Below are 26,795 nucleotides of genomic sequence, written 5' to 3' on the forward strand. Positions count from 1 at the left end.
TTGTATTTGGCCATTTTCACTATGATATGTCGTGCAGAAGATCGATTCAGGTTACGTCTGAGGGGAGTCCTCTGAGCCTCTTGTACTTCCACATTTACTTCCTTCCCCAGGTCGGGGAAGTTCTCTGCTATAATTTGTTCCAGGACTCCTTCAGCACCTTTCCCTCTCTCTTCCTCTTCTGGGATTCCTATGATACGGATATTGTTGCGTTTGACCGTATCGCTGAGCTCTCGAATTCTTCTTTCCTGTTCCTGGATCAGTTTGTCTCTTTTTTTGTCAGCTTCTTGTTTTTCTATAATGGTGTCTTCTAAATCACTTATTCTCCTTTCTGCCTCTTCAATCCGTGCATTGGAGGCCTCTAATTTATTATGGATCTCATTTATCGCATTTTTTAATTCTTCATGCCTATTTTTATTTTCCATTCTGTCTGTAGCCATAGTTTCTTTGATGTCCCCTATGTTTTTTTCAAGCCCAGCTATTAATTTTACCATTATTATTCTAAAATCTTGTTCAGTGATGCTGCTGATATCTGTTTTGAGCAGTTCATTAGCTGTCATTTCTTCTTGGAGTTTCTTTGGAGGAGAGCTCTTTCGTTTCGTCATTTTAGTTAGCTTTCCGGCTCTTGTTGGTTTTAAAGACCTGTTATGCTCTCTGTTTCTATGAGCGCTGCTATATCCAAGAAGACTCTTTGACTTTCCAGGGCCTATCCTTTCAGAGAGTGTTTTTTGAATGGTATCCCTTGGTCTCTCTTGTTGGGACCTTGGTTATTTTATTTTCCTATTCAGAGTGATATTTGGGACTCTCCACCTTGTGTACTCTGGCTTGTTTCTTGAGGTAGCCCTGGAAAAGAAAACAGACAGACAAACACACAGGGAGCAGGAGCACACAAACGCACAGGCTAATTCAACTAACATGCAAAGCGAGAGGGAAAACGAAAAAGTTAAGAGAAAAGACGGAGGAGGGAAGGCGAATAATAGGGAGTATAAAATACATAAAAGGGTCAAAAAGGAGAAAAGGAAAGGAAAAAAGAAGAAAACCAATGGACAAAGAATGGTTTAAAGCATATAACCGGATTTCCCAGCTACAGTTAAATAGCCATGTGTATGCAGTGCTGGTTGAAGAGCATAAAGAAGGAGAGAGAAGACCGGGTGGGATGAGGCATAATTGGAAATAGAATGAACAGGCAGAAGGGATACGAAGCTTTTTTCAAAGAGGTAAAGGGTAGAATATGTTTAGATAGGTGAGAGAAGAATGCTGGTATTATCCAGAGAAACTATATAGACTAATTACTCCTGAGAGAAAGAGATGAAAAGGTCAGGAGGTGTAGAATTTACATCTACAGAATGGACTAAATTTGATTGTTTAAGTACGCCGGTGACCAGAGGTAATCAGGTCAGTGTTCTGCGGAAAAAAAGAAAAGAAAAAAAACAACCCAAAACCAAACAACAAAACCCCCAAAAAACAAAAACAACACACACACACACAAAAGAAAAAAAGGGAATGGGAGGAGGGCAGCTCTCAAGCAGGGATGGGCAGTGGTGTGATCCAATGAGTCAGGCGGGAGTTTTGCCTGGAGGTTGTAGGGAGAAGAGTGGCAGCGCTCCACCTCACTTTTATAGGCGTGTAAACTTCCTGAGCCAGGGCCTCAGTCAAAGTTTGTTGCGCTTTTCAACCCAGGCCAGTCCCAGCCTCCAAATCCTAGGCCAAGCACCCGCTGAAATTGCCGCAGGCGATCCCCTGGCTTTCCCCTCAGGGCGATTCCAATCTGCCAGGCTAGCTCTGGGGGCGGAGCCAGAAGTCTCTGCTCCTTTCTCCTCCGGGTGGGGCTGGGGGGCCTGGGCGGGGTGGGGGGCTTTGTCTGCCAGTGCGCTGAGCCCGATGGGGTGAGGAAATCAAGTTCCCTCTGTGTCTCAATCACCCAAAACACGAACTCGAGGTCACATCTGCCGGCTTTCAGCGCCTTGCCTACCCTCTAGAGCTCCAGCCAGCTAGGAGCACGGACGCAGGTGCCTGCGCGCCTCCTCAGGGGTCCAGGCCCGCCTCAAGGATAATGGCTGCAGGCGCGCAGCCTCTCCCCGCCAGCCAGGAGCCAGCACAAAGAAGCAAATCGGTGCGCAGCCCCTCCTGGGCGACTTGGATCGTGGAGGGGCCTGACGTGCAGGTATTTTGTGCGCAAAGATTTTCTACACCCCGAGCGGAGGTTTTTCCCCTGAGCGGAGGTTTTTCTGTTTCGGACTCTCTTTTTCCGCTCACTCCCCACAGAGGGGGTGGTCCGTCTCTCCAGTCTCCAATCCAGGCCCGATTTTTACTTCCCCGGTTCGCACTCAGCTTAGAAGTCTTTCTCAGTGGAATCTGCGTCCTTTCTCTCCCAATCTCTTGGGTGTGTTACGGTTTCCTATGGCTTCAGACCTTTTCCGTGTGATGCCTGGGCGCGAGTGCAGGTACGGAGCTCCCTACTTTTCCGCCATCTTGCCCCTCCCCTCCTCAGTTTCATGTTTCAAGCAGAAGGGGACTCTCTTCCATTGACCCTTTTCCTTTCAATTCTGTTTGCCCTTTTTCACAGATCAGCCACCACCAGGATTGTCTATCCCTTGTCATCATAAGTGCCTTTTAGTAATCATCAATCTGTTCTCTATAATGAAAAGTCTGTTTCTTGGTTTGTCTTTTTTCATTTGCTGGTTTGTTTGCTTCTTTTCTTAAATTCCACATATGAGTGAAATCATATGGTATTTATCTTTCTCTTATTTCCCTTAGCATTCTACTCTCTAGCTCCATCCATGTTGTTGCAAATGGTAAGATTTCATTCTTTTCTATGGCTGAGTAATGTTCCATTGTGTGTGTGTACGTACCATACCACCTCTTCTTTATCCACTCATCAGTAGATGGACACAGGCTATTTCCATAATTTGGCTATTTAAAAATGCTGCAATAAACGTAGCGTGCATATATCCTTTCAAATTACTGTTTTTGTATTCCTTGGGTAAATACCGAGGCTGCACCAGTTTGCATTTCAACAGACAGTGTACAAGGACTCCTTTCTATTCACAACCTTGTCAACACTTACTGTTTCTTCTTGATTTTAGCCATTCTGACAGGTGTGATGTGACATCTCATTGTGGTTTTGATTTGCATTTCTCTGATTAACAGTGATGTTGAGCATCCTTTCATGGTGTCTGTTGGCCATCTGTAGGTCTTCTTTGGACAAATGTCTGTTTATGTCTTCTGAAATTTTTAATTGGATTGTGTGTGTGTGTGTGTGTGTGTTGAGTTGTATCAGTTCTTTATACAGTTTGGATACTAACCCCTTATAGAATGTCATTTGCAAATATCTTCTTTCATTCCATTGGTTGCCTTTTAGTTTTGTTGATTGCTTCCTTCACTGTGCAGAAGCTTTTTATTTTGATGTAATCCCAGTAGTTTATTTTTGCCTTTATTTCCCTTGTCTCAAGAGACACCTCTAGGAACATGTTGCTACAGTTGATATCAGAAATTACTACCTGTGCTTTCTTGTAGGAGTTTTGTTTCAGACCTCACATTTAGGTTTTTAATCTATCTTGAGTTTATTTTTTGTGTATGATGTAAGAAAGTAGTCCTGTTTCATTCTTTTGGATGTAGCTGTCCAGTTTTCCCAATACCATTTGTTGAAGAGACGGACTTTTTCCTCATTGCATATTTTGCCTCTTCTCTTGAAGGTTAATGGACTGTATAATGTGGGTTTATAGCTGGGTTTTCTATTGTATTGACCTATGTGTCTATTTTTATGCCAGTAATTACTTCAGCTTTGTGACATAACTTGAAATCTGGGATTGTGACACCTCCAGTTTTGTTTTTCAAGATTGCTTCAGCTATTCCAGGTCTTTTGCACTTCCATGCAATTGGTTTTGTATCCTGTGGCTTTACTGAATTCACTGATCAGTTCTACTGGTTTTTTGGTGGAGTCTTTAGGGTTTTCTATACACTGAATCAGGTCATCTACCAACGGTGAGGATTTTACTTCTTCCTTAACCTTTTGGACGCCTTTTATTTCTTAATGTTGTCTAATTGTTGTGGTTAGGACTTCTAGTACTATGTTGAATAAAAGTGGTGAGAGTGGACATCCTTGTCTTCTTCCCAACCTTAGCAGGGAAAGCTGTGGGCTCTTCATATATGGCCTGTATGTTCCTTTTAGAACCTGCTTTGCAGAGGGTTTGGATGAATGATGTACACTGTCAAATGCTTTTTCTCCATCAATTGAAATGATCATAGGGTTTTTATTCTTTCTCTTGTTGACATATCAAGTTCATTGTTTTGCAAATGTTGAACCACCCTTGCATCCTGGGAATAAATCCCACTTGATCTTGGTGTGGAACTCTTTAAATATATTGTTGGGTTTGTTTTGCTAATATTTGGCAAGGATTTTTACATCTGTATTCATGAGATACTGGTCTGTTCTCTTTTTTATGTGTGTGGTGTCTATTTAGTGTTGGTATCGGGATGATACTAGCCTCACAGAATGAATTTGGGTTTTCCTTCCTCTTGTATTTTTGGTATAGTTTGAGAAGAATTGATACCAACTCTTTAAATGTTTGGTAGACTTTTCCCATGAAACCATCTTGCCTTGGACTTTTGTATGTTGGGAGTTTTTTTGATTACTAATTCAATTTCATTGCTGGTAATTGCTCTTTTCAAATTTTCTATTTCTTCTTTAGTTTTGGTAGGTTACATGTTTCTAGGAATTTATCCAGTTCTTTTAAGTTGTCCAAATTGTTGGCATATAGGTTTTCCTAAGTTTGTATTTCTGTGGTAGTGTTATTTTTCCACTTTCATTAGTGATTTTATTATTATTTTTTTTTTAATGAGTCTGGCTAGAGGTTTATCAATTTTGTTCATCTTTTCAAAGAACCAGCTCCTGGTTTCAATGATCTGTTCCACTGTTTTTTTTTAGTTTGTATATTATTTTCTTCCTTCAGCTGGTTTTCAGTTTTATTATTCTTTTTCTAGCTCCTTTAGGTGTGAGGTTCGGTTGTTTGAGATTTTTTTGGCTTCTTGAGGTAGGCCTGTATTGCCATCGACTTACCTCTTAGAACCACTTTTGTAGCAGCAGGACTGGCAATCTGAATTAAAAGAGGTAGTTCCAGGTGTGGCACCTCATGTGAATGCTCTTCTTCCCAAGGACAGCCATATTTGGTCCTCTCTACTAGACCTGGTGCTCAGGGCCATCAGAATGAAGTAATATTCAGCTACCCTTTAGCAAATATTACATCAGAAGTGAACAATTTATATCAGTGTGAGGGGGAAACAACCACAGATGAGAAAAAGGCCATCTCTATTTTGCCCCTTTCTAGCAGCTCTAAAAGCACATGGCCTTTGCACACCATGCAGATGGCAGGAGGAGACAGGACAGGCCCTATTAGTGTGGTGCATCTACAACCTAGTGGGAGGGTGAGATTATAGGGTGCATCAATACCACAACCTGCGCCTGGTTTGAGGTAAGGGAAAAAAGGACCCACTCTGAATTTGAGTGCAAAAAATAAATATAAAATTTATTAAAACACCCACAATATTTTAAAGATACCAGGAGTAATACAGTTCACAAACCCAGTTGTTTGTGTAAATTATAATAAAATACAAATCAAAAAAGGATACATACTTGCAATTTCTAGGCACCCTAAATTAAATTTACTGAAACACTGGGGGAGAAGGGAGGGTAAGGAGGGGTAGCTCAGGAGGCAAACCAATAAAGTGGGAGGAAAAAATATTAACAGAAAGGTAAAAATTATACAAAATAAAATTATCAGCATAAATTTACTGTACTAAGAATATCTACAGTTTAATAATACACATCCTATTGCCTTGAGACATTGCAAAAATCTACCATTCATCCATCAACCCCAGATAAACTTCATTTCAAGTAGCCACAGTTACAAAGTCAAGACGGAATATTCAAGTATGGTTGTTAAGTTCACCTCCATTGGAAGCCAAGTAACCAAACAGGAATTCAAAGAGAGAAGAAATAAAACACATCAAAAAGCTACAGGGGTTCTAGATTAAGTCTAATGCATTAATATGCCACAATTATGACCTGCCCTTATTTGTTTTTATAATTAGAAGATGTGAAAAAGAAATGACATTACTCCTGTTTTTCTCCTCCTTTTTCCCCTCAAAAAAACCCCCAAAAAAACCAAAAAGCACTGGAATCCAGAAAATTTGGACGTTCAAAGGAGCCAAATAGTATTTTTTAAATCCCCATGTGAATAGTGATGAGTTATCCCTGAATGACGACGGGTAGTCAAAATGAGAAAAGAGCGCAAATGATACCACTACAAAAAGCATCCCTGATATCAGAATAGAAGCAAATGAGGAAGTAGGCCAAATCGCTCACTGATTCTTAGGCAAAAAGCAACTTTAGACCTTGCATTTCTGTGCAGCAGCCTCTGCGCAGGGGAGAAGCCTATTGCTCTGCTCTTGTTGGCAGCTCTGCGGGAGGAAGGGCTGGGAGCGCCAGGACAGGGTCTCACGTGGAAACACTCTACGCACACGTGGGTGTGGGGCTGCAGGACCTATGCTGGGATATGCACCTCATAAACAATTTTGGTCCAGGGTATGTCGAAGTTGGCCATGTCCTACAGCAGATGCGGCTGGCTAATAAAGTAGGTTTTGAGGAAGTCATTTCAAATGACAACAACAATGCCTGAAAAAGCTCAATGAGATGGGCATAGGAGATTCACATTTTATTCAAAAGCAAAACTTAAAGAGAATGCAATAAGTCAACCCCACTCCTTCCTTTAGATGTTCTGCCATTTAACTGCTGAAGAATGAAAAATAAAATGACCCCAGATTCTTCAAGGTCAAGTAAGTCATCAGATGGACAACCTGCAGGTATCAGACCCTCAAGGAATCTACTTTACTGAAGTTGTCACAATGTCCTGTTTTTGAGGTATTTAAAAAAATTATTGTGACAGTGGATGACACAAAATGGAGCTTCCTGTTTTCAAAACGTCAACTTTTGTGGACCCGAGAGGAAATTTAGAATAGCACCAACTAAAAAGCAGCCTCAGTGGCGTCAAGTGAGCAAAGAAATCTCCTTCCTTTAGTTTGAATATGAGGCATCACCAGTGACAGGCAGAAGCAGGGCAGGGGCTGTGGAGAGCAAAGGACCGAGCCCACTGCCCCCCACGGCAGGGCCAGCGCCAGGGGAAGGAGGAGGTCCACTCGGTAGGCGAGTGCCTTGGAGACCCTCAGTGGTGTCCGCCTGGCACCCTGCAGCTGGAAGATGTGTGTCCTTGGCTATGAGAATGCCTGCCATTTCAGAAGAGGCAGGAGTCCCAGGCTCCCCTTCCTCAAAGATGGTGGGGATGGGGGAGGCTCTCACCCTTCCTTTCTCATCAGGCCTGAGAGGACAGCTGTGTAACCAGAGCACCTGCCAAGCCAGGAAGGCCCACTTCCCGCACAGTTAGGGAGCTGGCTGCCTTCGGGACTTGCCTTTCAGTTTTTGGCCACCAAGGGAAGAGTAATAAAACAAAACAGAAAAACTGCTCAGAGCAGGTTTTAGCACGATAAACAGAGGTCTAAGGAGACAGCACCAAAAGGGGGGGGGGGAAGCCAAGAGAGACTGGAGCCCACCTTGTTTTTGGTTGGTTGTGGTTTCAGAACCTTGATAGCACCTCAGCAGGACAGGATCAGGGACAGTCACATTAAAACACCATAGCACCATTTTATTTAGACTATGTCAATTCATAAAAATGCTTCCTAATCCATAAAACACACTTCAGTAACAAAACGAAAGAGATTGGTTGAGGCACGTCAGGGACATTGCTTAAATTTTCCACCAGCATTGCCTTGGTTTGAGAACGGGCGGTGGTTCAATGTTACAAAGTCTGGCTGGCTTTCTCTCCATGAAATCAGGTTACCATCCTACTGATTAACAACCATCCTCACGCATCGACCGCTATTCGGTACAAAGCACTTACAGGCTCTGCTACTTCTTTCCGCACTTTCGCACTTTAAAAATCCCTTGCTCTGCAAACTCCCGTGTCCAAAAGAGACTGGTGGAAGGACGAACGGGGGCCAGGGTATGATCTCTTTCCGTGCACACCACGGTCACCTCGGTGAGAGGGCAAGCCAGGCCCACGAAGCCAGCGTGTGGGAAACTCAGGCCCTGCCAAGAAACAAACTACGACAACACAAACAACAAAACCTCAAAAATCCATGAAACAACTTGAGTCAAGATCTCTGATGGTTAGATAACGGTTTCTTGAGCTAGCACCAGTTATTTTTGTGAGAACCTGCCGCAAAGCGATTTTTATTTTAAAAATCTCTTAGCACAGAATGTTGCAAGCACTTCCCTTGCATGCAAAAGGCAGGGGAGACAAAACCAAAGAGGAACCAAACAGTCGCACTGCATGTGGATGGAATCTGGACAGGGCACACTGGGGAGATGACTGGGGGACTCCATCATTTCTCATTGCTAGAATAGTAACTCTAAACCTTGGTCATGCTGTTAGGTTCTTTAGTTGCAATGGCTTTATTTTTCTTCTCATGATAAAAACGTCTGTTAATCATCTTTAGGACTTAAAAAATGATAGTGCCAGTAAAAAATAAAAATTTGATTTTTCTCTTTAAGAAACCTTCAGCAGCAAGGGGGGCGATAAAGAGCTGTGCATAGTTACTTTTTAAATATACGTCTAAAGCATGCTAATTTTAATGACTGAGATTTGAGGTAGGTTATACATGTAGTGTGTAAAAATCAGCATGGGCTCGAGCATAGCCACAGCACCACCTAATTTCTGAAACACCATTCTGAGGGGAATGGGAACATCCAATGGAGACTGCCTCTTGACTCACCTCTCAGCAGCCTGTTTGCTAGTCTAGGAATTTACGAACCAAAGGCTGTTGGGGCTGCGGGGACAGACATCACATGCTTTTAGCTTGTATTGGTTTCTCCTTTCATCTAATGGCTTTGCTATCAAAGGGTGACGAGGGGAAGAGTATATTTAACATACATCAGGAAGATTCACACATGCCAAGGATCAGAATCACCTGGGTTACACTCGGGACCTTCCAAACCAACAGCCAACCTGGGGCTTTCCCGGGTCATACAGACGGTCACATTCTCCAAATGTTTCGTAAAATATTGTATTTCTTGCTTAAGATCATTTAAAATGAAGTTTTCAAGGCACCCCCGCATCTACCTAAGCACGGAGTCAAATGAGACCTGCATAAAAGTACGGATGCGATAAGCAAAATAGCATTTAAAGGACCCAACTTTTCCTCAAAACTAGAAAATTAGCATGCTTATTAAAGACTCTGCTTCCTTTAGCTTGTCACACTGAAGGTCAGAGGTTTTCCTATAAATCTGAGTTCTGAATAATTCTAAATCCTGATAAGCTCTTGGGTATTTATTTCAAAAGCAATAATATTTCATTTTTGTCCTGTAAAATAAATGCAACTTTACAGAATATGGTAAAAGTGAAGGATAGACAAAGCACGTTAAATATTCAGCTACTATTTACAATTTCTCCCACAATTACGTGTTAAAACATACTTTTTTTTTCAAGTTGCTGTTTAAATCTAGGCAAAAGTGCTTAAAAAAATCTTTCACTATTTACAGTTAAAACCAGACCACATAAATGCTCAGGACATCTTCCAGCGACTCTCCGCCGGTGCTTCTGAACAGTTACAGCGAGCGGCCAGCGGGTGGGCTCTCAGCTCTTATACAAGGCACCTGGAAGCTCAGGGACTTGCCTTTAGCATCGTCATCTGATTGTTAAACTTGTTTTACAAAGACCCACATCTGAAAAAAAAAAAAACTGCTCAATAAATATCTGACATTTATCTCAGGGCTTGGTGTCATTTCACTGTGTGGCCATGATCCCCCCCAACCCCCGCCGTGTGTCATGATGAAGCCCCCTGTTCACCACACACATCCACATGGGTAGCTTGATAGAGATTCTGCTAATACCACAGGAAAAACAAACACTCCGGGAAGTCTGACTTGCTGTCCACAAAGGTTGCTTCTGCCAGTTAGGCCCAGCCTCTCTCAACAAAGTTGCAAAAATTAAGCACCACATTCTCATTTCAAAGAACTGAACGAATGCACCAGAATTTCAGAACAGGCGAGTTAAAGTGGATGGAGAGGGAAGGAAGGAAAGGAGAAAATGATCAAATGGAGAAATGGCACCAATTCGGAAAATCATAGCTACCTGCTGAAAACGTCTGACTCCTGCATTTTAAAATTGATCAGTGTCAGCCCATCCCGACCACTGATAGCACGGAGGGGGTGGGCTTGTGTGTGAGGCCTGCACCATTGTCCAACATGGAAATCCAGGAATAGAGATGCGTTAACTGCTGTTACACTGGTGTGCCGACCTGCCGAAGGATCAAGCAAGTCCCAGCACACGACTACAGCACCAGGCTCTACACAGCACTGTGCACAGAACGACGGCACAACGCTGGCTTTTCACAGCTTGGGTTCAACTTCTTGTTTTTAGAGATACAGTAGCCCTTTTTCAGTATCAGCACAGACTTTGGGGCATTTTTAAAAAACTGCCACTATGACAAATTCCTTCAGCCCAGTATTCATTGGCTTGTCAACCCCGGTGGAAATGGGCTCCTAAGAGCCTCTCAACTCCAGCTCCATCAGGAGGTGCTGCCTAGGGAACCATGACATCATGTGACTTGATAAATAACAGAGGATTCAGTGTGGAGACCAGCAAGCTTGAAGCTGTCTACTTCCAACCTGGTTTCTGGGGAAATCTACACCAGCATCTCAGGTACCTGGCCTGGGGTGCACCTGCCCCCTGCCTGGTCCCCGACGCCAAGCCGGTGACTGGAAAAGGGACCCCAGATGTTATTCTACAGATTCTCCCATCCGACTGGAGAGGACAGAAGCTGTCCCAAGGGATCCCTCCCCTGAAGGGAAGGCATATCTGTCAGGAGGGATGGACCGGGTGGCTACAATCTGTACTTGGCTCAAGAGGGGCAGATGGCTGAGAGAACCTTGTCAGCTCCCAAGAGGGCCAGGCTCGCTGGGCCCATCAAGACTGGGCAGGAAGGAGCGCTTTTGGCCTTTCCTGCCGATCCTTTACCATTACTATTGTCGCTTTTTAAAAAATCCAATAAATACACATTTTAAATGGAATTTAAAACTACTCCTTTGTGAAAGGACACTATAAACTTTCTTTCCATTATTGTGATATACAAGGATAGAGTTTTAAAAACAAGAGGAAATAAAAGCCACCCCCCCCAAACAAGGGGGGGGAAACCAACGTGGAGATATAAATATTAAGATCACGAAAAAAATCACCCGACAGCCGTAGTTTCTTCTTCAAAGTGCTGGGGAAGTGGGGGGAAGGGAGGGGCGGGTCAGTTCTGAGGTTTGGACCATAAATACATATATATGCATATCTATATATGTATATATAGATAAAAAGACTTCTGCACCCCCAACCCGCCCCCAGGTGTGAGGGCAAAAGCACCACAGAGGCAGCTCGGGCCGGGCCCGACGCTGAGGTACGCTGGCTCCCTGGCACCCAGGCACCTAGATCCAGCGGCTGTAGGGCCCAGTGACCTTCGTGTAGGCGTAGGAGGACACGGTGACTGCTGAGTCTGTGGGCACGGCCAGCGCCTGCCGGGTGGGGACGGTCCCCTTCTTCTCCTTATGCTGAGGCTCGGCAACCATGGCGCCCCCCCATTTGCGCTTCTTCCCATAGAGCTTGGCCTCCTGCTGGCCCAGGCCCAGTCGGGCGGCCTCCTCCTGCCGTGCCCGGGCCCTCTCCGCCAGCTGCTTCATCTTGGCCTCCCAGAGGGCTAGCCCATGATTGGGCTGGTTGAGGTTCTTGTGCTGGTAGAAGACCAGCGAGATGCGGGTGGGGTGGCAGCGGTTGGGTTTCTTGAGGGGCGTGGTGGCATGCAGCTCCCGCCGGGCACACTCGATGAGGATGGAGCCGTGAGCAGGGGCCACGGCCACACCGCCGATGTTCTCGTCCAGGAAGTTGTGTTCGCTGTCAGACCACAGCTCCTCCTCCTCCTCAGCCCCACCGTTCTTCTCCTCCTTCACCACCCCCTTATTAGGGGGGTCCTCAGCAGCCCCCTCCTCCAGGCTAAAGGGATCCCACAGCTTCTCCTCGGACTTCAGGGACCCGAACAACTTCTCGCTGGAGCCCAGGGGCATGCCAAAGGACTGCCAGGCTTTGTCCAGCTGGCTCGCCCCCGGGGTTGGAATCCTTCCCTCCTCTCCCTTCAGGGGGCTCCACAACTTGTCTTGGAACCCAGAACCGCCTTTCAGGGCAGAGCTGAAATCCCCGGCCCCAACCCCCCAAGGCTTCTCAGTCAGGCTGGGCCCGGCCAAGGCTGAGGTGTTGTTCCCAAACTTGCAGGGGCTCCACGGTTTGCCTCGGAGCCGTCCTCCAGGCTGGGGGGCTGGCTGCTGCCCCTCGCCAGGGAACAACCCCCACTGGCCATCTGGGAAGTGGGAAGGGGTCAGGCAGCCGGCCCCGAAAGAACTGAGCTTGTCGGGGATGATGGCAGGGCTCTCCCCAGGATGGAAGACACCCCAGCTGCCACCCACACTGTTAGTCCTTTTGGGGGACATGCTTGGGCCTCCTGAGTACTGTCCCCATAGGTGATTGGGTCCCCCATTCTGAGAAGCCTCCGGCAAAGGTGTTTTGTTCATCTTACCAGGGTCTCTGGGTAGAGATTCGGCCTGGACCAGTGGGTCTACTGGCTCTTGCTTGATGGATCTGTTGTAGCAGTTGGAACTCTGTGCAAAGGGAGAGGGGTCCCTGGATGCTGGGTGGATCTGGGGAGCCTTGGGAAGCAGATACTCCTTGGGGCCTGGATAAGCAGGCTGCTGGTGGTGAGGAGTGGGGTGGTGGGTGTCCGTGGGAACAGCCTGGCCAGGCAGCTCGGCAAACTCAGCACCACCGTAGGCCGGGCTCAGGCTGCTGTGCAGAGCATGGAGGTCTGGCTTCTTCTCAAAACTGCTGCTGCTGCCACTGTGTCCCCAGGTGCTAGGACCCAGGAACTGCGAGGGGAAGACAGGGTTGCTGGATGGAAAGCCATAGTAGCCGAATGATGGAAGAGCGTACTTGGAGTGGAAGCCGTTGACGGAGGTCAGGCTGGGCTGTGCATAGTAGGAGTGGTAGGAGTACACGCTGTTCATGCTGTACGGGTCGGAAGGCCGGCAGTTGCCCAGCACCGAGTAGCTCTCCACCACTGCGTTGCCGCTGTACTTGAAGGAGCTGAAGTGGTTCTGTGGCTCCACTTTAAGGGAGGGCTTCAGGCCTTGCTGGGACAGTCCACCCTTCAGAGCCAGGCCTGGGGAACACAGGAATCAACACAGAGAAGGGGCAGGGGGACCCCCAGCCTGCAAAGGCCCTGGGTGAGGGTGCCGGGGAGGGGGAAGCAACGTCCCTCTTCCCTTAAGGGTTTCCCAGCCCCACTGAGGTGCCGGGAAAAGCAGGGGCGGAGCCTACAGCCTGCACAGCACTTGTTCTCTTCCCTGGCAAGCCCCACAAGTCCCCGCTGAACCCCTCCACCCCACCCCATGCTGGCTTCTGCGGGACAAGGGTCAGCGGAAATAAGAGCTGCCCCCACTGCAGACCACGTGCCTGAGGCAGAGGCATTCTCGGCAGCCACTCCGGCTGGAGGCGGCCAGCTCCCCTTCTGCCTCCCCTCTGCTCCCCCACCCCCAGGTACTCGGGTGTTCCGAAGCTGCCGTGGATGCTGTGCCAACTGACAGTTAAGGTCACGTGTGGTCCACGTGGCTGAGAGAGGCCTGGTCTTTAGTCTGCAGTGCTATCTCGAGGCAGGAAGAGGGGCAGTGAGGGTGCTGTCCAGGGCCACAACCCTCCCCACCCTGCCCCGCCAGTGCCACCACTGGTGGGCACCCTCTCCCTCCATACCTGGGTCAGTGGAGATGCCAGCCAGCTCCAGGGCCTCCTGTTTGATCTTCTCAGGAGTACTCAGCTTCTCCTTCTGAATCTTCTTCTTCTCGGCTGCCGCCTTTCTGGCTTCCAGCTGCCGCTGGCGGCAGGACTTGGCAGGCTCAGGCAGGCGCCGGACTTCGCGGGGGAAGGCAGTGAGCACCTGGATGGCCCCGCTGCCCACCTTGGCATTCTGGTTCTCCTCACTGCCAAACTCGTCTGTGTTGGACATCTTGTACAGGGGGAGCACGTGCAGCTGCTCATCCTCGGGAATCTTGCCCACGCAGCGATTGTCTTCCTTGGTCAGGGTGCAGACCTGCCCCAGGCAGAGAGAGGGAGGGTGCATGGCGTTGGGGGAGCCCGGTGCTCAAAGGAAGAGGCTGAGGATCTGCACACAAGACCTGCCCCCAACCTTCTCACACAGTCCCAACACCAGCCATCCAGGTTTCTAGAGTGTCTAAAAGCATAGCTGTCCTGGTTCATGGAGGAACAGTGTCCCCAACATTTAGAATCTGCTCTACAGCTTCAAAGGGCTTTAGATAAAGACATTCACTTTGTTTCCTGGGACCCTCATGTGGCTGAGAGGCGAGGAGATGATTGGCCCAAAGTCGCACGGCTGGAAAGGGGCCGGGTCAGGCCTGGTGGCCGTGGTCTTCCCACCACCGTAGTATTGTCACTGTCCTTTATCACCTTGCTGAGCCTCAGGCCTTCCACCATTATACTCCTTGCCCTGAACACTCAGCCTCCTTTTCCTCTTAAAATACTTTTTATGAAAAACCACTATGTCCTGGTTGTAGAAAATTTAGGCCAGCAGAAAGGAAATAATAATTATCTCCATAATCCCACCATCCAGAAATAATCACTACAAACACTTTGATCATATATGCATATACACACACTTTTTGGTAATGAGGTAGGATCACATTATACATACAAGCTTTATAATAACTTCATTTTTTAAACATGGCAAATATATTTTCTTATGCATTAAATATTCTCCAATGTGATTTAAGAACTTGCATAATATTATTCTATTGTATCAATGAATTCATTTAATGAATCCATTACTATTAAAACTTGCCTCTAATTTTTTCCTGTCATAAACAGTACTTACAGCACCTTAAAACTGTATTTTCTAAAACACGTAATTCCTCAGAATAAACACTGTGAAGTAAATGGCTACACATTGCCAAACTGCCCTCCAAAATGTTTATCAGGCTCTTCACTTGTACTGGCTGAAGGTGAGCCTCCATTTTCCTACACTTTTGCTTATAATTTTGCCATTAACTTCTGAAAAACGTTCTGTTCATTATCAAAATGTATCTCACTGCTGGTCTCTGCATTTCCCTGATTACTAATGGGGTAAAATTTTTTTTCTCTTTCAAGTTTACTCTGACTGTTTTGTTGATTCTATTTTATTTTCTGTGTTCTTGATGCCCTGGCATTTGGGGCGTTGACCCTGGAGGGGTGTCTTTCCCCCACAACCAGTTAATTCCTAGAGATAGCAAATGACCCCCCCCTTCAGGTACACTCTGATACACAAACTGACCAAGCCAGGGCCCACACCCCCAGCTCTCCCTTTTATCAAACTCTCACACACCAAGCAAATATTCCTCCTGCCCTCCATCACCCAGGGCTAGGGAGGACAACTGGGGAGCACCCCTATGGCTCAGCCCACAAACTCTTCAAACTCCAGTCCTCAGCTTACTCAGCTTCCATATTCTGCCTTGCCCACTCCTTCCAACCAAATCTCCAACTGCCGCGGGCCACCCTCTCCGCACTCACTCCTTTGCCTCCTAACCAATGCTGGTGCTCCCCCTGTGGCCTGGTGGGCACATGCTTCTCGGCTCTGTGAGTATAAAGTTCGGCCCTCCTGACAATCCTGTGTTTTCCGGTCTTATCATACTCCATTAAAACAAACGTTGGGTATATTTTAATACAGCTCTCTTTTTGGTGAGTGTTATGCCTTTTGCTCATTTTTATACGACTATTTACTTTTTATCACTTATGTAAAGTAATCTTTATCTATGAAAGTTATCATTCATTTTGTCACTTGTTACAAATACTGTTTTCCAGTTTGTATGGGCCTTTCAATTTTGATCACGCTGTTTTATTACTGAACGGAACCTGTACATTTTTATGAGGTCAGCGTGTTCATGCTTTTATCTACAGCTCCCCCTCTGGTGTGATGCTCTACCAAGTGTGTTTCTTCCCAGAGTATGTGTGGCTCTTCAGACTTGACCTGCTCTGACCAGACCCTGTGGGCTTTCTGGGTTGGACTGACCACTGGCCCTGCTTCCCATCATTCCCTAAAACCCAATGTGATAGACACTACAGCAAAAGTAAAAAGCAAAGGATGAGATAGGACAGAAGCTGTGTTTCTCTCCTTAACATGGATACCTTACCAATGTCAACAGACAGGGCTATCCTTGTTTAAAAAAATAAAAATAAAAAAGAGGACATAAAGGGTAGTCAGAAAGACAAAATTTAAATGGGTAAGAGATAGAGAAAAAGATGTTCAGCCTCTCTAGTCGTAAAAGAAAAACTACAGTCTGACGTACGTCTGGCCCTCAGGCGGGCAGAGACTAAAGAAACTGAGAAAACCCTGCGTTGCCAAGTGAGCCGGAGAAACCACACTCTAAGCCTATATCAGTCCTTACCCGGGATCTCAAGGGGATTATTCCCCCACCACACCAAGATGTAGTACGGATGGACCCCCACTCTGGTTTACACAGGGGGTGTCTGGAGGCACTCACTGTCCATCCACAGGGGAAGTGGTCAGAGCCACACATACAACCTTACAGCACGTTGAAGTAAGTCTACATCCAGTGACACACAGAGCTATCCATCATGTATTCTCAAGAAAAACAGGTCATGGAACAGCACATACATATAGTGTGATCACGTCTGTGTAAATCTTACACAGCTGTACACACATGCACACATATTCAGGTACCTGGAAGGCTGGTCATCACAATGCTAACTAACACTCATTAGGTCTCTGAGATTTCAGGCAATTTTTACTTTACACTTTCTTAAACTGTTTACTTTTTTAGACAATAAATAGTTTGATTTAAAAAAAACACTGTTCATTTTGGAAGAAGTTTACTTTTTCTTCCACTCCAAATGCTACAAGCTCTGGGATCAAAATAACCTCACTGTGCTCCTCTCTCCCGATGTCTCCTCCTCCTTCCCTGCCCCTCTTCCAACCCTGGACGTCCCTCCCTTTCTCTGTGTGGCAGCTAGAAACCCTCAAAATACCGTGTGGATGGAGGCCTGACTTCTAGCCTTGGACATAAGGGAAGGAGGACAAGGTAGAAAAATGAAGTCTCGTGCTGGGCCGCCAACCCCCGTGGCAGACCCCAGCGACACCCTGACTCTGGGAGTCCCCTTTCGGGTGAACTGCCAGTGCCCCTGCCTCTTCCTCAATTCCCCAGGGAGCCCAGCCTGCCAGGACCGAGTTAAAAAGCCATGAAGAGAGCTGGCACCATCTCTTCGAAGCGGTCCCCACTCACGCCCTGACCTCCCCTCCTCTCCATCTGCACTTGCTCCCCTGGTGACGGCGTCTAGCCCTGTGGCTGAAACTGTGAACTACGTATTCTCCAGGCAGCCCACCCCCCTGCCTGCTCCATGTGTCCACCTGGACATCTGGCAGCAGCTCAAAGCAGAACTCTTCACTTTCACCCCCAAACTGGCCTTCTCCTGCGATTCTACGTCTCAGCTATCACACCGACACTTGCCCAGGTGCTCAGGCAAAAAGCCTTGGGGGGGCTCTCTAGTCTTTCCCTCTCATATCCTGCACCTGTCCATTAGCAGGCCCCCCCCCCCCCCCCCCCCCCCCGCTGGCTGTATCTTCAAAATCACCCAAAGTCTGTCCCATCACTCTCTCCCTACCCTCACTCCTGCCCAAGCCCTGTCACCTCTAGCCCGGACACTGTCCCAGCCTCTTAACTGGCTTTCTCCTCTGATTGTCTCCCACTCACCCCATTCTCCACATACTTCTTTTCCATCTGCAGGACCAAGAGAGCACTTGAAACGTTATCAAGGAGATCCTACCACTCCCAGCTTCCCATCACACTTGGAGAACAACCCACAGCCCTGCCCACCTTCTGAGCTCCCTGTGAGCTGGTCCCTGCCTACCCCGAGCCCTTGTCTGTGCTGGTCCTTCTGCCTGGAGCCCTCCACCCTCAGACACTCAGGTCCCTTACTCTCTTGCTTCATTCATGCCTCAGCTCAGGTACCCCTCCTCAGAGGGGCCGCTCTGCCCATGGCTTCCCAAATAGCATCTCCTATCACTCTACCCCTTACCCTGCTGATCGCTTCCTCACAGCCTTCAGCACTACCAGACATTAACTGTATCACATACTCGGGCAGGGCTTAGTCCATTTTGTTCCCCAACATCTAGAACAGTACCTGGGGCACAATAAACATTTGCTCAATGGATGACTCCAGAAGCGGTCTGGATTTAAATCCAAGTGTTCACAGAGACCTGGAACCATCTTTAGGTAACTGAGGGAGTCCAGGTGCCCAACAGCCTGCATTCTACAGCATCCACCTAAGACGTGGAGACGAGACCAGCCTCGTCCAAGCATTCCAGTCCATGCATTTCTCAGAGAAGTGGGCAGGGGCAGCCAGTCTGGAGGGCACCTCCCAGTGATGAGACTCTTGTCTCCAGGGCCCTCCCTCCTCTGAGCCCACCTGTGTGCATAAACCAGTCTCTTTCCCAGGACCATCCCGCGGGGACTCTGTGACGGGCCCAGGTTCCTTACCACTGTGCACCCGTTGTAGAGGTTATGCTGGTCCTTGTGGGCGTGGGCACAGAAGTCCATGCAGGCTGTGACCCCTGAGAAGGGCCGCCCTTCCTTCAGCCCCAGGCGGCAGTCAATCGCTATTTCCTCATTGGTCACCTGCATGGATAGCCAAAGAGAACTGCTTGTGTGACCTGAGGTCAGTGGCCCTGATTCTGTGCTGGGGAGGCGGGGCTAGGTCTCAGAGGGAGGGGGTTAAGGACCACGGAGGCCTTGCACAGGGGCTTCAGGAGGTAGGCTTTCTGGCTGAAGCTTCCATAGCAATTACTTCCTTCTGGGTAACCTCAAGTCACCCTCACTGCATCTGCATGGTGGGATGCATGGGGGACAGGAGAGAGAAACCTGAGCCTCCCCAGAAGCCAGACCAGGGGAGATGATGGATTATCATGGGGAGAAGCATGAAAGTAAGGGATAGGGGAGAGATGGTCTGGGATGCAGTTGGCTTGGTGTAAAGAAAGGATCTCATCAAAGACCTACATTACTGCTCTATCTCTAGCCAAGCCCTTCCCATAAGGAGCACAAAGGTGCTCACTCTCCCATTTCCTGACTTCAGGGAACATGACCAGTTACAGATGACACAGGGGCAGAGAAAGGCCCAAGCCTCAGTACCTGGTTCTGATAGGCCTGAGGGGCCAGCCTCTTATACAGGGGAGCAACTTCGGTAGCCAGATCCTGGAAACTCTTCCGGAGCACTTCTTCCTGTAGAGAGAAGAGCAGTCACGCGTATCCAGAGCAGCCCCATCTAGCACACTCTACATACAGGAAATTAACCTCCACTCTAGAACCATCACTGGGTTGCTGGGAAGGTGGGAAGTAAAGTGCCATCAGGTGTTTTTACAGGTTCTGTCTGGGAGGCATAGGGTACCATGTCTGTTTTAATGTTGGAGATAAAAGCTCAGGAAAAGCCGTGGCCTGAAGGTCCAGTCATCCTGACCACTAAGCGACGGCTCTTCCAGGTTCCAGCCCAGTGCCGCTCACAACACATAAAACCAGTTGTTGGTTTTGAGTGCTCAATACCCTAGGTCAGAAGTGCAATGCAGCAGGCGGGGAAAAGCAAAAGCAACAGGTGTGGCTTTTTCTTCTGGTGTTACAGACAGGTAAATGATGGCAGAGAGGGGCAGGTCAAAGTCTAGGTCAGGAATTCCACAGCCAGCCAGGCCCAAAGCCTATCATGAGCCAGGGACACTCTACTCTCTAGACCTGTACCGTTACATGTGTTAGTCATGAGCCCTGTGCTGCTATTGAAATATATATTAAATTTAATTAAAATTAAATAAAATTGGGGCTCTTGGGTGGCTCAGTTGGTTAAGTGTCTGACTCTTTATTTGGCTCAGGTTCGATCTCACCCTCTGTGAGATTGAGCCCCATGTGGGACTCTGTGCTGACAGCATGAAGCCCGCTTGGGATTCTCTCCTCTTTCCCCCACTCCGCCTCTCCCCCACTCACTCTCTCTCTCTCATGATAAACAAACATCTAAAAAAAGTTAAATAAAATTAAAAATCCAGTGTCTGTTTCACTAGCCACATTTCAAGTTTTTGTGGTTACATGAGGCTCCTGTGCTACATGTTTTTTGCAGAGAACGTTTCCGTCCTCACAGAAGAAGTTCCACTGGATAGTGCCACCCCAGACAAAGCAGCAGCACCCCAGCTACATTTGGCCAAGGGTTTCAGGTATCCACAGCCTCTCCCTGGCCCTCTGAGGGTGGCAAGTAGAGCCGGTGGGGGCAGGTGTGTGTGTGTGTGTGCATGTGGGTGTGCGTGTGTGTTCCTACAAGGTCTTGAACACAGATAGGCATGAAGAGTTTTCAGCGACAAAGAGGAAGGAGGAGGAAGAGAAAAAGAACCAAGTTTACAGAAGTAGAGATGGAAGAGCAAGACCAATGGCTCAGCAGTCTGTCCAGCAGGGTGGCCAGAGCTGCCAGCCACCGCCAGCTGCCTATCTCTGGCTGCAGTCCAGAGGCTGCCACCAACATGGAGGGCCCAAGGCCAGCACAGCACAGGGCCGAGGCTCGTAAGCTCTGGGAAAACCCAGGCCTGACTTTACCATTACTGCCACGTTGTCCCACCCCATCTGTAAGGTGAGTAGCAGCGGGGCCTAGACCCCGGGGTGTGGCGAGGTTAAGACCCTGAGGAGATGCATACTGTGAGGTGCTGGGCAGAGTCCTTGCACTAAGTAAGCACAGTGAAATGGCAACTGATGGAACGGGGGAAGTATCTGTGAGAAATTAATGTCTTTTCACTCCTGGTCATTCCTAGTTCCTGTGGCCCTGGGGCTCCTCTCTTCATTGAAACAACTGCATTTGCTTGCTTCCAGGGGAGGGCAGATGCCACCAAAAAGAAAAGTCCAGTGTCAAATCAGACTATCAGACTAGCTTGTGCAATAGTCTAAAAGCCAGGCTTTGCTAGGAAAAAACAGTTCTGCATTTGAAAATGATTCCTTTTACTTCAGAAAAGCAGAACTGGGTACTCAGAGCATAGAAGTTTATTACACACAGAGAAGAAAAACTTGTGCCCCGAGGGAGTCCCTGCACCCATAGAAAAGGAGGACAGCCTTTTTGTACAGGAGCTCAGGGAGAAGTGGAAGGTAGAACTGGGGATCAAGACGCTGCCTAGATCCCCACGAAGGGACCCAGTACCCTGCCTCACAGGAGCCCAGGTAGTTGGGAGGTGGTAAAGTGGAGGGGAGATGGTGGGGAGCCCAGACAGGCCCGCACCTTCTCTGCATTTGGAACTCCACGTGAAGACCACCTCCGGGATGGCATTCACAAGCACAGCAGCACAGGGGATGGGGCAGGGCGGAAGGCAGCCTGGCCTCACCAGGAGGCTGCAGACAGGAGGCTGTTGTGCACACTAGTCCGGAGCCTAAGAGACAGGCCAGGCTCCCAGCAAGGAGACAGCAAGGGCCTGGACCCATGGACGACCGTACAGAGACACGGGCCTGGCTGCCAGGCAGGACGAGGGGCCCTTCGGGAAGCCCAGCACTGGCCCCAGAAAGCGGCCGAGGGCCTAGAGGCTCCTCTTCCTGCTATACCTCCCAACCCTGCAAACACGTCTTGGAAAGAATGAAGAGAAGAAATGACCCATGAAGAAGGTCAAATTTTGGTGAGAAACTTGACTATTTACCTTAAAGAGACTGTTTTAAACTGGGAGAGTATGAGGTGCCCCTAACTGATTAGGTTTAATTCTTTTACTCATCACACCCTTCCACACCACACCCCACATACCTTACTTCACAGCAAGATAAGGTCAGTTAAAAAAATAAAGCCAGTTGCATGATCTGCGCACGAGTCGGGGTGTGCCAACCCATCCCCCACCGCACTACCAGAGACAGGAGGTGGGGTGGGAAGAGCCAGAGCTCCGCTCACCTCCTTGGGGTTGTCCCCTGCGAGGCGGAACTTGCGAGGCGTCTTGCTCCGAGCGTATTTGCAGCCGTTGAAGTACATGCTCCAGGAACATCCAAAGGAGAAGGAGGCACCGCAGGTGTTGGGGTCTTTGCCTTGGCAAGCGCAGGTCCGGCTGCAACACGTGTCACACGTTAGGCATACAGACACATTTTTTGTTCTGAAACCATCCTCCTACATCATGGGGAGGGCCTGCTGAGGCCTGGCACCCACGGCCTCCCGGTGACTGGGACCACATCCCTCCCCACGTTTAACTCCTTTCCCAAATTTCCTTGTGTTAGAGAGTCAGCTCTGAGCAACCCTTTCTTCTCCTACCCCTGAGCCTAAAGGTCTAAAAAATCTGCTGTTGGGAGGGATGCCTGGGTGGCTCAGCCGGTTAAGCATATGACTTTGGCTCAGGTCATGATCTCACGGTGCAGGAGTTCAAGCCCCATGTCGGGTTCTGTGCTGACAGCTCAGAGCTTGGAGCCTGCTTTGGATTCTGTGTTTCGCTCTCTCTCTGCCCTTCCTCTGCTCATACTCTCTCTCTCTCAAAAATAAACATTAAAAAAAAAAAAAAAGAAAATTTGTAGAATCTGTTGCTGGGAGAAACTCATGGGTTGTTTGAGGCAAGTGGGAAGAATCTAGTCAAAACCCCAGTAAGGTTTATACTTTGCCTTAACAATAATATCATGACACGTTCTAACACATATGACACAATCAGGGAAGAGACATGGACTATAGGGTATGAGCACGCCTGCTTCCTTCAGGCCCAGGAGCTGACAGTCCTTTAAATAAATAAACACTGACATTATCAACAACTAATCAAATCTGGAAATGCTCCAGATGCCCCTCAACTGGGGAGTGGATAAATGACCTGTGAAGAGTCCAGCAGTGGCAGACTACTCAGCAATAAAAAAGAATGAGATACACACTTCCACAGATGAAGCTCAGAAACTTTTTCCCTATGCTTAGGGAAAAAGAAGCCAGACTCAGGAGGCTACACCCCGTATGGTTCCATCTATATATACAACATTCTTGCAAAGGCAAACTGACAGGGATAAGAAGCAAGAGTGGCGGTTGCCAAGGGCAGAAGGAAACCTGCTTACAAAGTAGCACAGGGGGACTGGAGGGGATGATGGAAAGGTTCTAGATCTTCGTGGCGGCTACGTGACTGTAGACATCTGTCAAAACCCTTCAAACTTCAACAGCTGAAATGAATACTATGCTGTATGTTACGTAACTGGAATGTAAACAAAAAACTTAAAAAGAAACCTCTTCAACTGTATACCTAAGTAAAAATTCCTTAATTTAAAAAGTGGGGTTGAGGGGCTGGGTTGTTCGGTCGGTGAAGCATCCGACTTGGGCTCAGGTCATGATCTTGCGGTCCGTGGGTTCGAGCCCGCATCAGTCTCTGTGCTGACAGCTCAGAACCTGGAGGCTGCTTCAGATTCTGTGTCTCCCTCTCTCTTTCCCCCTTCCAGACTCACTCACACCCTCTCTCTCTCTCAAAAATAAACATTAAAAACAAACACCTTAGTTTAAAAAGTGGGAAGGGGCGCCTGGGTGGCTCAGTCGGTTAAGCATCCGACTTCAGCTCAGGTCATGATCTCACAGTCTGTGAGTTTGAGCTCTGTGTCGGGCTTGTGCTCACAGCTCAGGGCCTGGAGCCTGCTTTGGATTCTGTGTCTCCCTCTCTCACTGACCCTCCCCTACTCATGCTCTGTCTCTCAAAAATAAATAAATGTTAAGAAAATAAATAAAAAGTGGGAAAAGACCCTAGAGGAGCAGGTTTTATGAATGCCACTGATGCCTTAGATGTACAGAGCACTCAGGCACTCCCAGCTATTCCACCATTAGAACCTCAGAGTTCATCTGAGGTTCAACAGCAAAGCTGAGCTAAGTCAAGAGACCCTTCTCCTGCTGGGACCAGAAGAACCCAGGTCAGGATTGTGGGAGAACTTCTTTCATCACAGCCCTGACTGCAGGACAGACAGGGCCCTGGGAGGGGCTAGCACCCCCCTCAGGGGGGCCCAGGGTCTCTCCCTGCCTCTGCTCCCCAAGGCCCCACTGATGGATATCTGGCCCCGCCACCCCACCCTTGCACGTCGGGATCCTACCCACGTACTCATCATTGAGGCCACATCTCCGGCTGGTAGGGTTCCCATACTTCCGGAGGGTGTCGGTGAGCTCTTGGTAGAGGGTGTCTCCGAGGCTGCGTGGGATGCCTTCCCAGGCCAGGATGAGGATGACAATCACCGCGTTCTGGCAGTGGTGGCCCGCCCGGTGCCGCACCAGGCACAGTAGCTTCTCCTCCAGCGTGTGCCTGCGGATCACCTGCAGGGGCGCGGGGTGGGGAGGGCACTGCTAACTGTGGAAGCCACGCCACCACGCTCCTCTGCATGGGACGCCATACACCCCCCCACCTCTGCCGACCAGACCTGGGGATTCAGGTCTTTAGGGCAGTGTCCACGGGATATCACAACCTGCTAATGGCAACCACACAGGCTAAGAGACCGTTAATAATTAGGGAATAATAAACACAAAAGTAATTTAAGAGCTAAATAAAAAATATTTACTACAAAACCTAAGTTATTATTGATGAATTACACAGACTTAGGACTAAAAACACACAGATAAATTGGTAAGCCAAAATATATTCAGAGATTTTTATGTAGTCTTAAAATATTTGCAGAGAAAATGCTGCATATCTGTATGATTTTAATGAAAAACCAAGGGCCCTGGTGTTGTGGAAAACAATTTCGGATAGTTTCTTGAAAAGCTAAACATATAATTACCATACGACCAGGAAATGCCATTCCTAGGAATATACCCAAGGTGACCGGGAGCAGGGACTGGGACAGGTGTTTACACACTCATGTTCAGAGCAGCACTGGTCACAGCAGCCACACAGCAGGAACAACCCAAGTGTCCATCAACAGATGCATGGATATAAGACGTGGACTCTCCAAACAATGGAATAGTCATAAACCTTAATGAGGAAGGAAAATCTAACTCATGCGACAACATAGATGAACCTAGAGAACATGTTAAGTGAAAGAACCCAGACACTAAAGAATACGTACTGTATGATTCCACTTACACAGAGTACCTAGAAGAGTCACGTTCACAGAGACAGAAAGTGGCTGCCAGGGTTGGGGCGGAGAGAATGGGGAATTATTATTTAACAGGTACAGAGTTTCCCTATGGGATGATGAAAAAGTCTTGAAAAATCTAGAGTGTTCTGATGGTTGCATCAGCAATGGTTGCAAAGCAATGTGAATGTTGGGCCGCCTGGTTGCAAAACAATGTGAATGTTGGGCCGCCTGGGTGGCTCAGTCAGTGCAGTGTCCGAATCTTGATATCAACTCAGGTCATGAACCCAGGGTCATGGGATAGAGCCCTGTGACAGGCTCTGCGTGGACAGCATGGAGCCTACTTAAGATCTTCTCTCTCCCTCCCTCTGCCCCTCCTTCGCTCTAATATTAAAAAAAATACAAAACAAAAAAAGAGTGAATATAGTTGATGCCACTAAACTGTATACTTAAAAATGGTTAAAATGGCCAATTTTATGTTATGTATATTTTAACACAATTTTTAAAAATTAGACAATAAACTGTATAAAAAAGAAAAAAAAATAAAAAAGAAAATAAACTATTTGTGTAAAAAAGAAAAATAAATAAAAAATAAAAATAAAATAAAAAAATTTTTTAAAAATTAAAAAAAATTAATAATATACCCCAAACCAGTGAACTATATACTTTGAATGGATACATTGTATGGTGTGTGAATTATATCTCAATAAGGTGCTTAAAGAAAACAAAAAGCAAGGGCCTTGGGCTCTGCACTGCTGCCAGGTCCCCAGGTCCTCACACAACTCACATCCAGAACTCTTCCCCAAAAGATAAGGAAACGGCAAAGGGCTGAGGAGTTGTGGGACAAGGTGGCTGATCTCCCCTAAGAGCTCCAACTAATTCTCTGACCTGATAAGATGAGGCATGAGGGCAGACTACAAGGGCTTGCACTCAAGGCGGGGGCTCCACCAACGAGTCCACACAAGGAGCTTTCATAAGTAGCTTCCTGCTCTAGAAGGGGAGCAGGTGGTTGGCGGGTGGAGGGGAGAGTGACAAGGAGACACTAACAAACAACACAAGCAAAAGGGGATCAAGTGCTGAAGTAGGGCAGCGGGGGATGAAACGGGAAAAGGAATGCATTCAGACACATTGAGGAGAAAGTGACTTTGGGACCATCTGACTCTAGGGGCTGAGGGACAGGGCAAAGTCTTAAATGGACTTCCACTTTTGTGGCACAGGACAGTGGGGTGGGTTGTGGGTTATTTACACATTGGAGCTGAGGTCCTTTGGAACATTCGAGTGGCTATTTCTAGTTAGACCCCAGCACATTGGGTCTGATGTCAGGAGATGCCTGGGCTGGAGACACACTTGGTCATGAGTACATCAGGGAGCTGTGCAAAGAGGCAGCCAGGCGTGCAGTATAAATAAGGAAAGTGGGCCAGATGGACAGCTGGGGGTGGTGTGGATCATGGCCAAGTGAAAAACACTTGCCCCTTCAAAATGGGTAGGCCAGGCCTCCTCTCCATCAGCCACTGCCTGGTGGGAATTCCAGCCTAGTGCAGCTACCTCTTCCAATTTTAACAAGAAGAAAACAGAAATCTAGATTTTTACCTGAAGTCTCTCCTTTTAA

At 47.7% G+C, this 26,795-nt stretch overlaps 1 protein-coding gene across 1 annotated transcript in view; it reads right to left on the bottom strand.

Annotated features, from left to right (window-relative positions):
- Nucleotides 1-5,495: 5,495 nt before the first annotated feature.
- Nucleotides 5,496-26,795, bottom strand: part of TET3 (tet methylcytosine dioxygenase 3) — a 53,601-nt gene continuing 32,301 nt past the window's right edge. Inside the window, exons 4-9 of the mRNA XM_039240111.1 lie at nt 24,220-24,428; nt 22,077-22,227; nt 19,322-19,411; nt 18,674-18,811; nt 13,884-14,220; nt 5,496-13,296 (exon numbers count right to left, since the gene is read on the bottom strand). Coding sequence (XP_039096042.1) covers nt 11,519-13,296; nt 13,884-14,220; nt 18,674-18,811; nt 19,322-19,411; nt 22,077-22,227; nt 24,220-24,428 — 2,703 coding nt within the window. The 3' untranslated portion in view covers nt 5,496-11,518. The remainder of the gene's footprint in view (nt 13,297-13,883; nt 14,221-18,673; nt 18,812-19,321; nt 19,412-22,076; nt 22,228-24,219; nt 24,429-26,795) is intronic.

Source organism: Hyaena hyaena, unplaced genomic scaffold (genome assembly GCF_003009895.1).
Source record: "Hyaena hyaena isolate Hyena2069 unplaced genomic scaffold, ASM300989v1 scaffold_168, whole genome shotgun sequence".
Taxonomy (NCBI): Eukaryota; Metazoa; Chordata; class Mammalia; order Carnivora; family Hyaenidae; genus Hyaena; species Hyaena hyaena.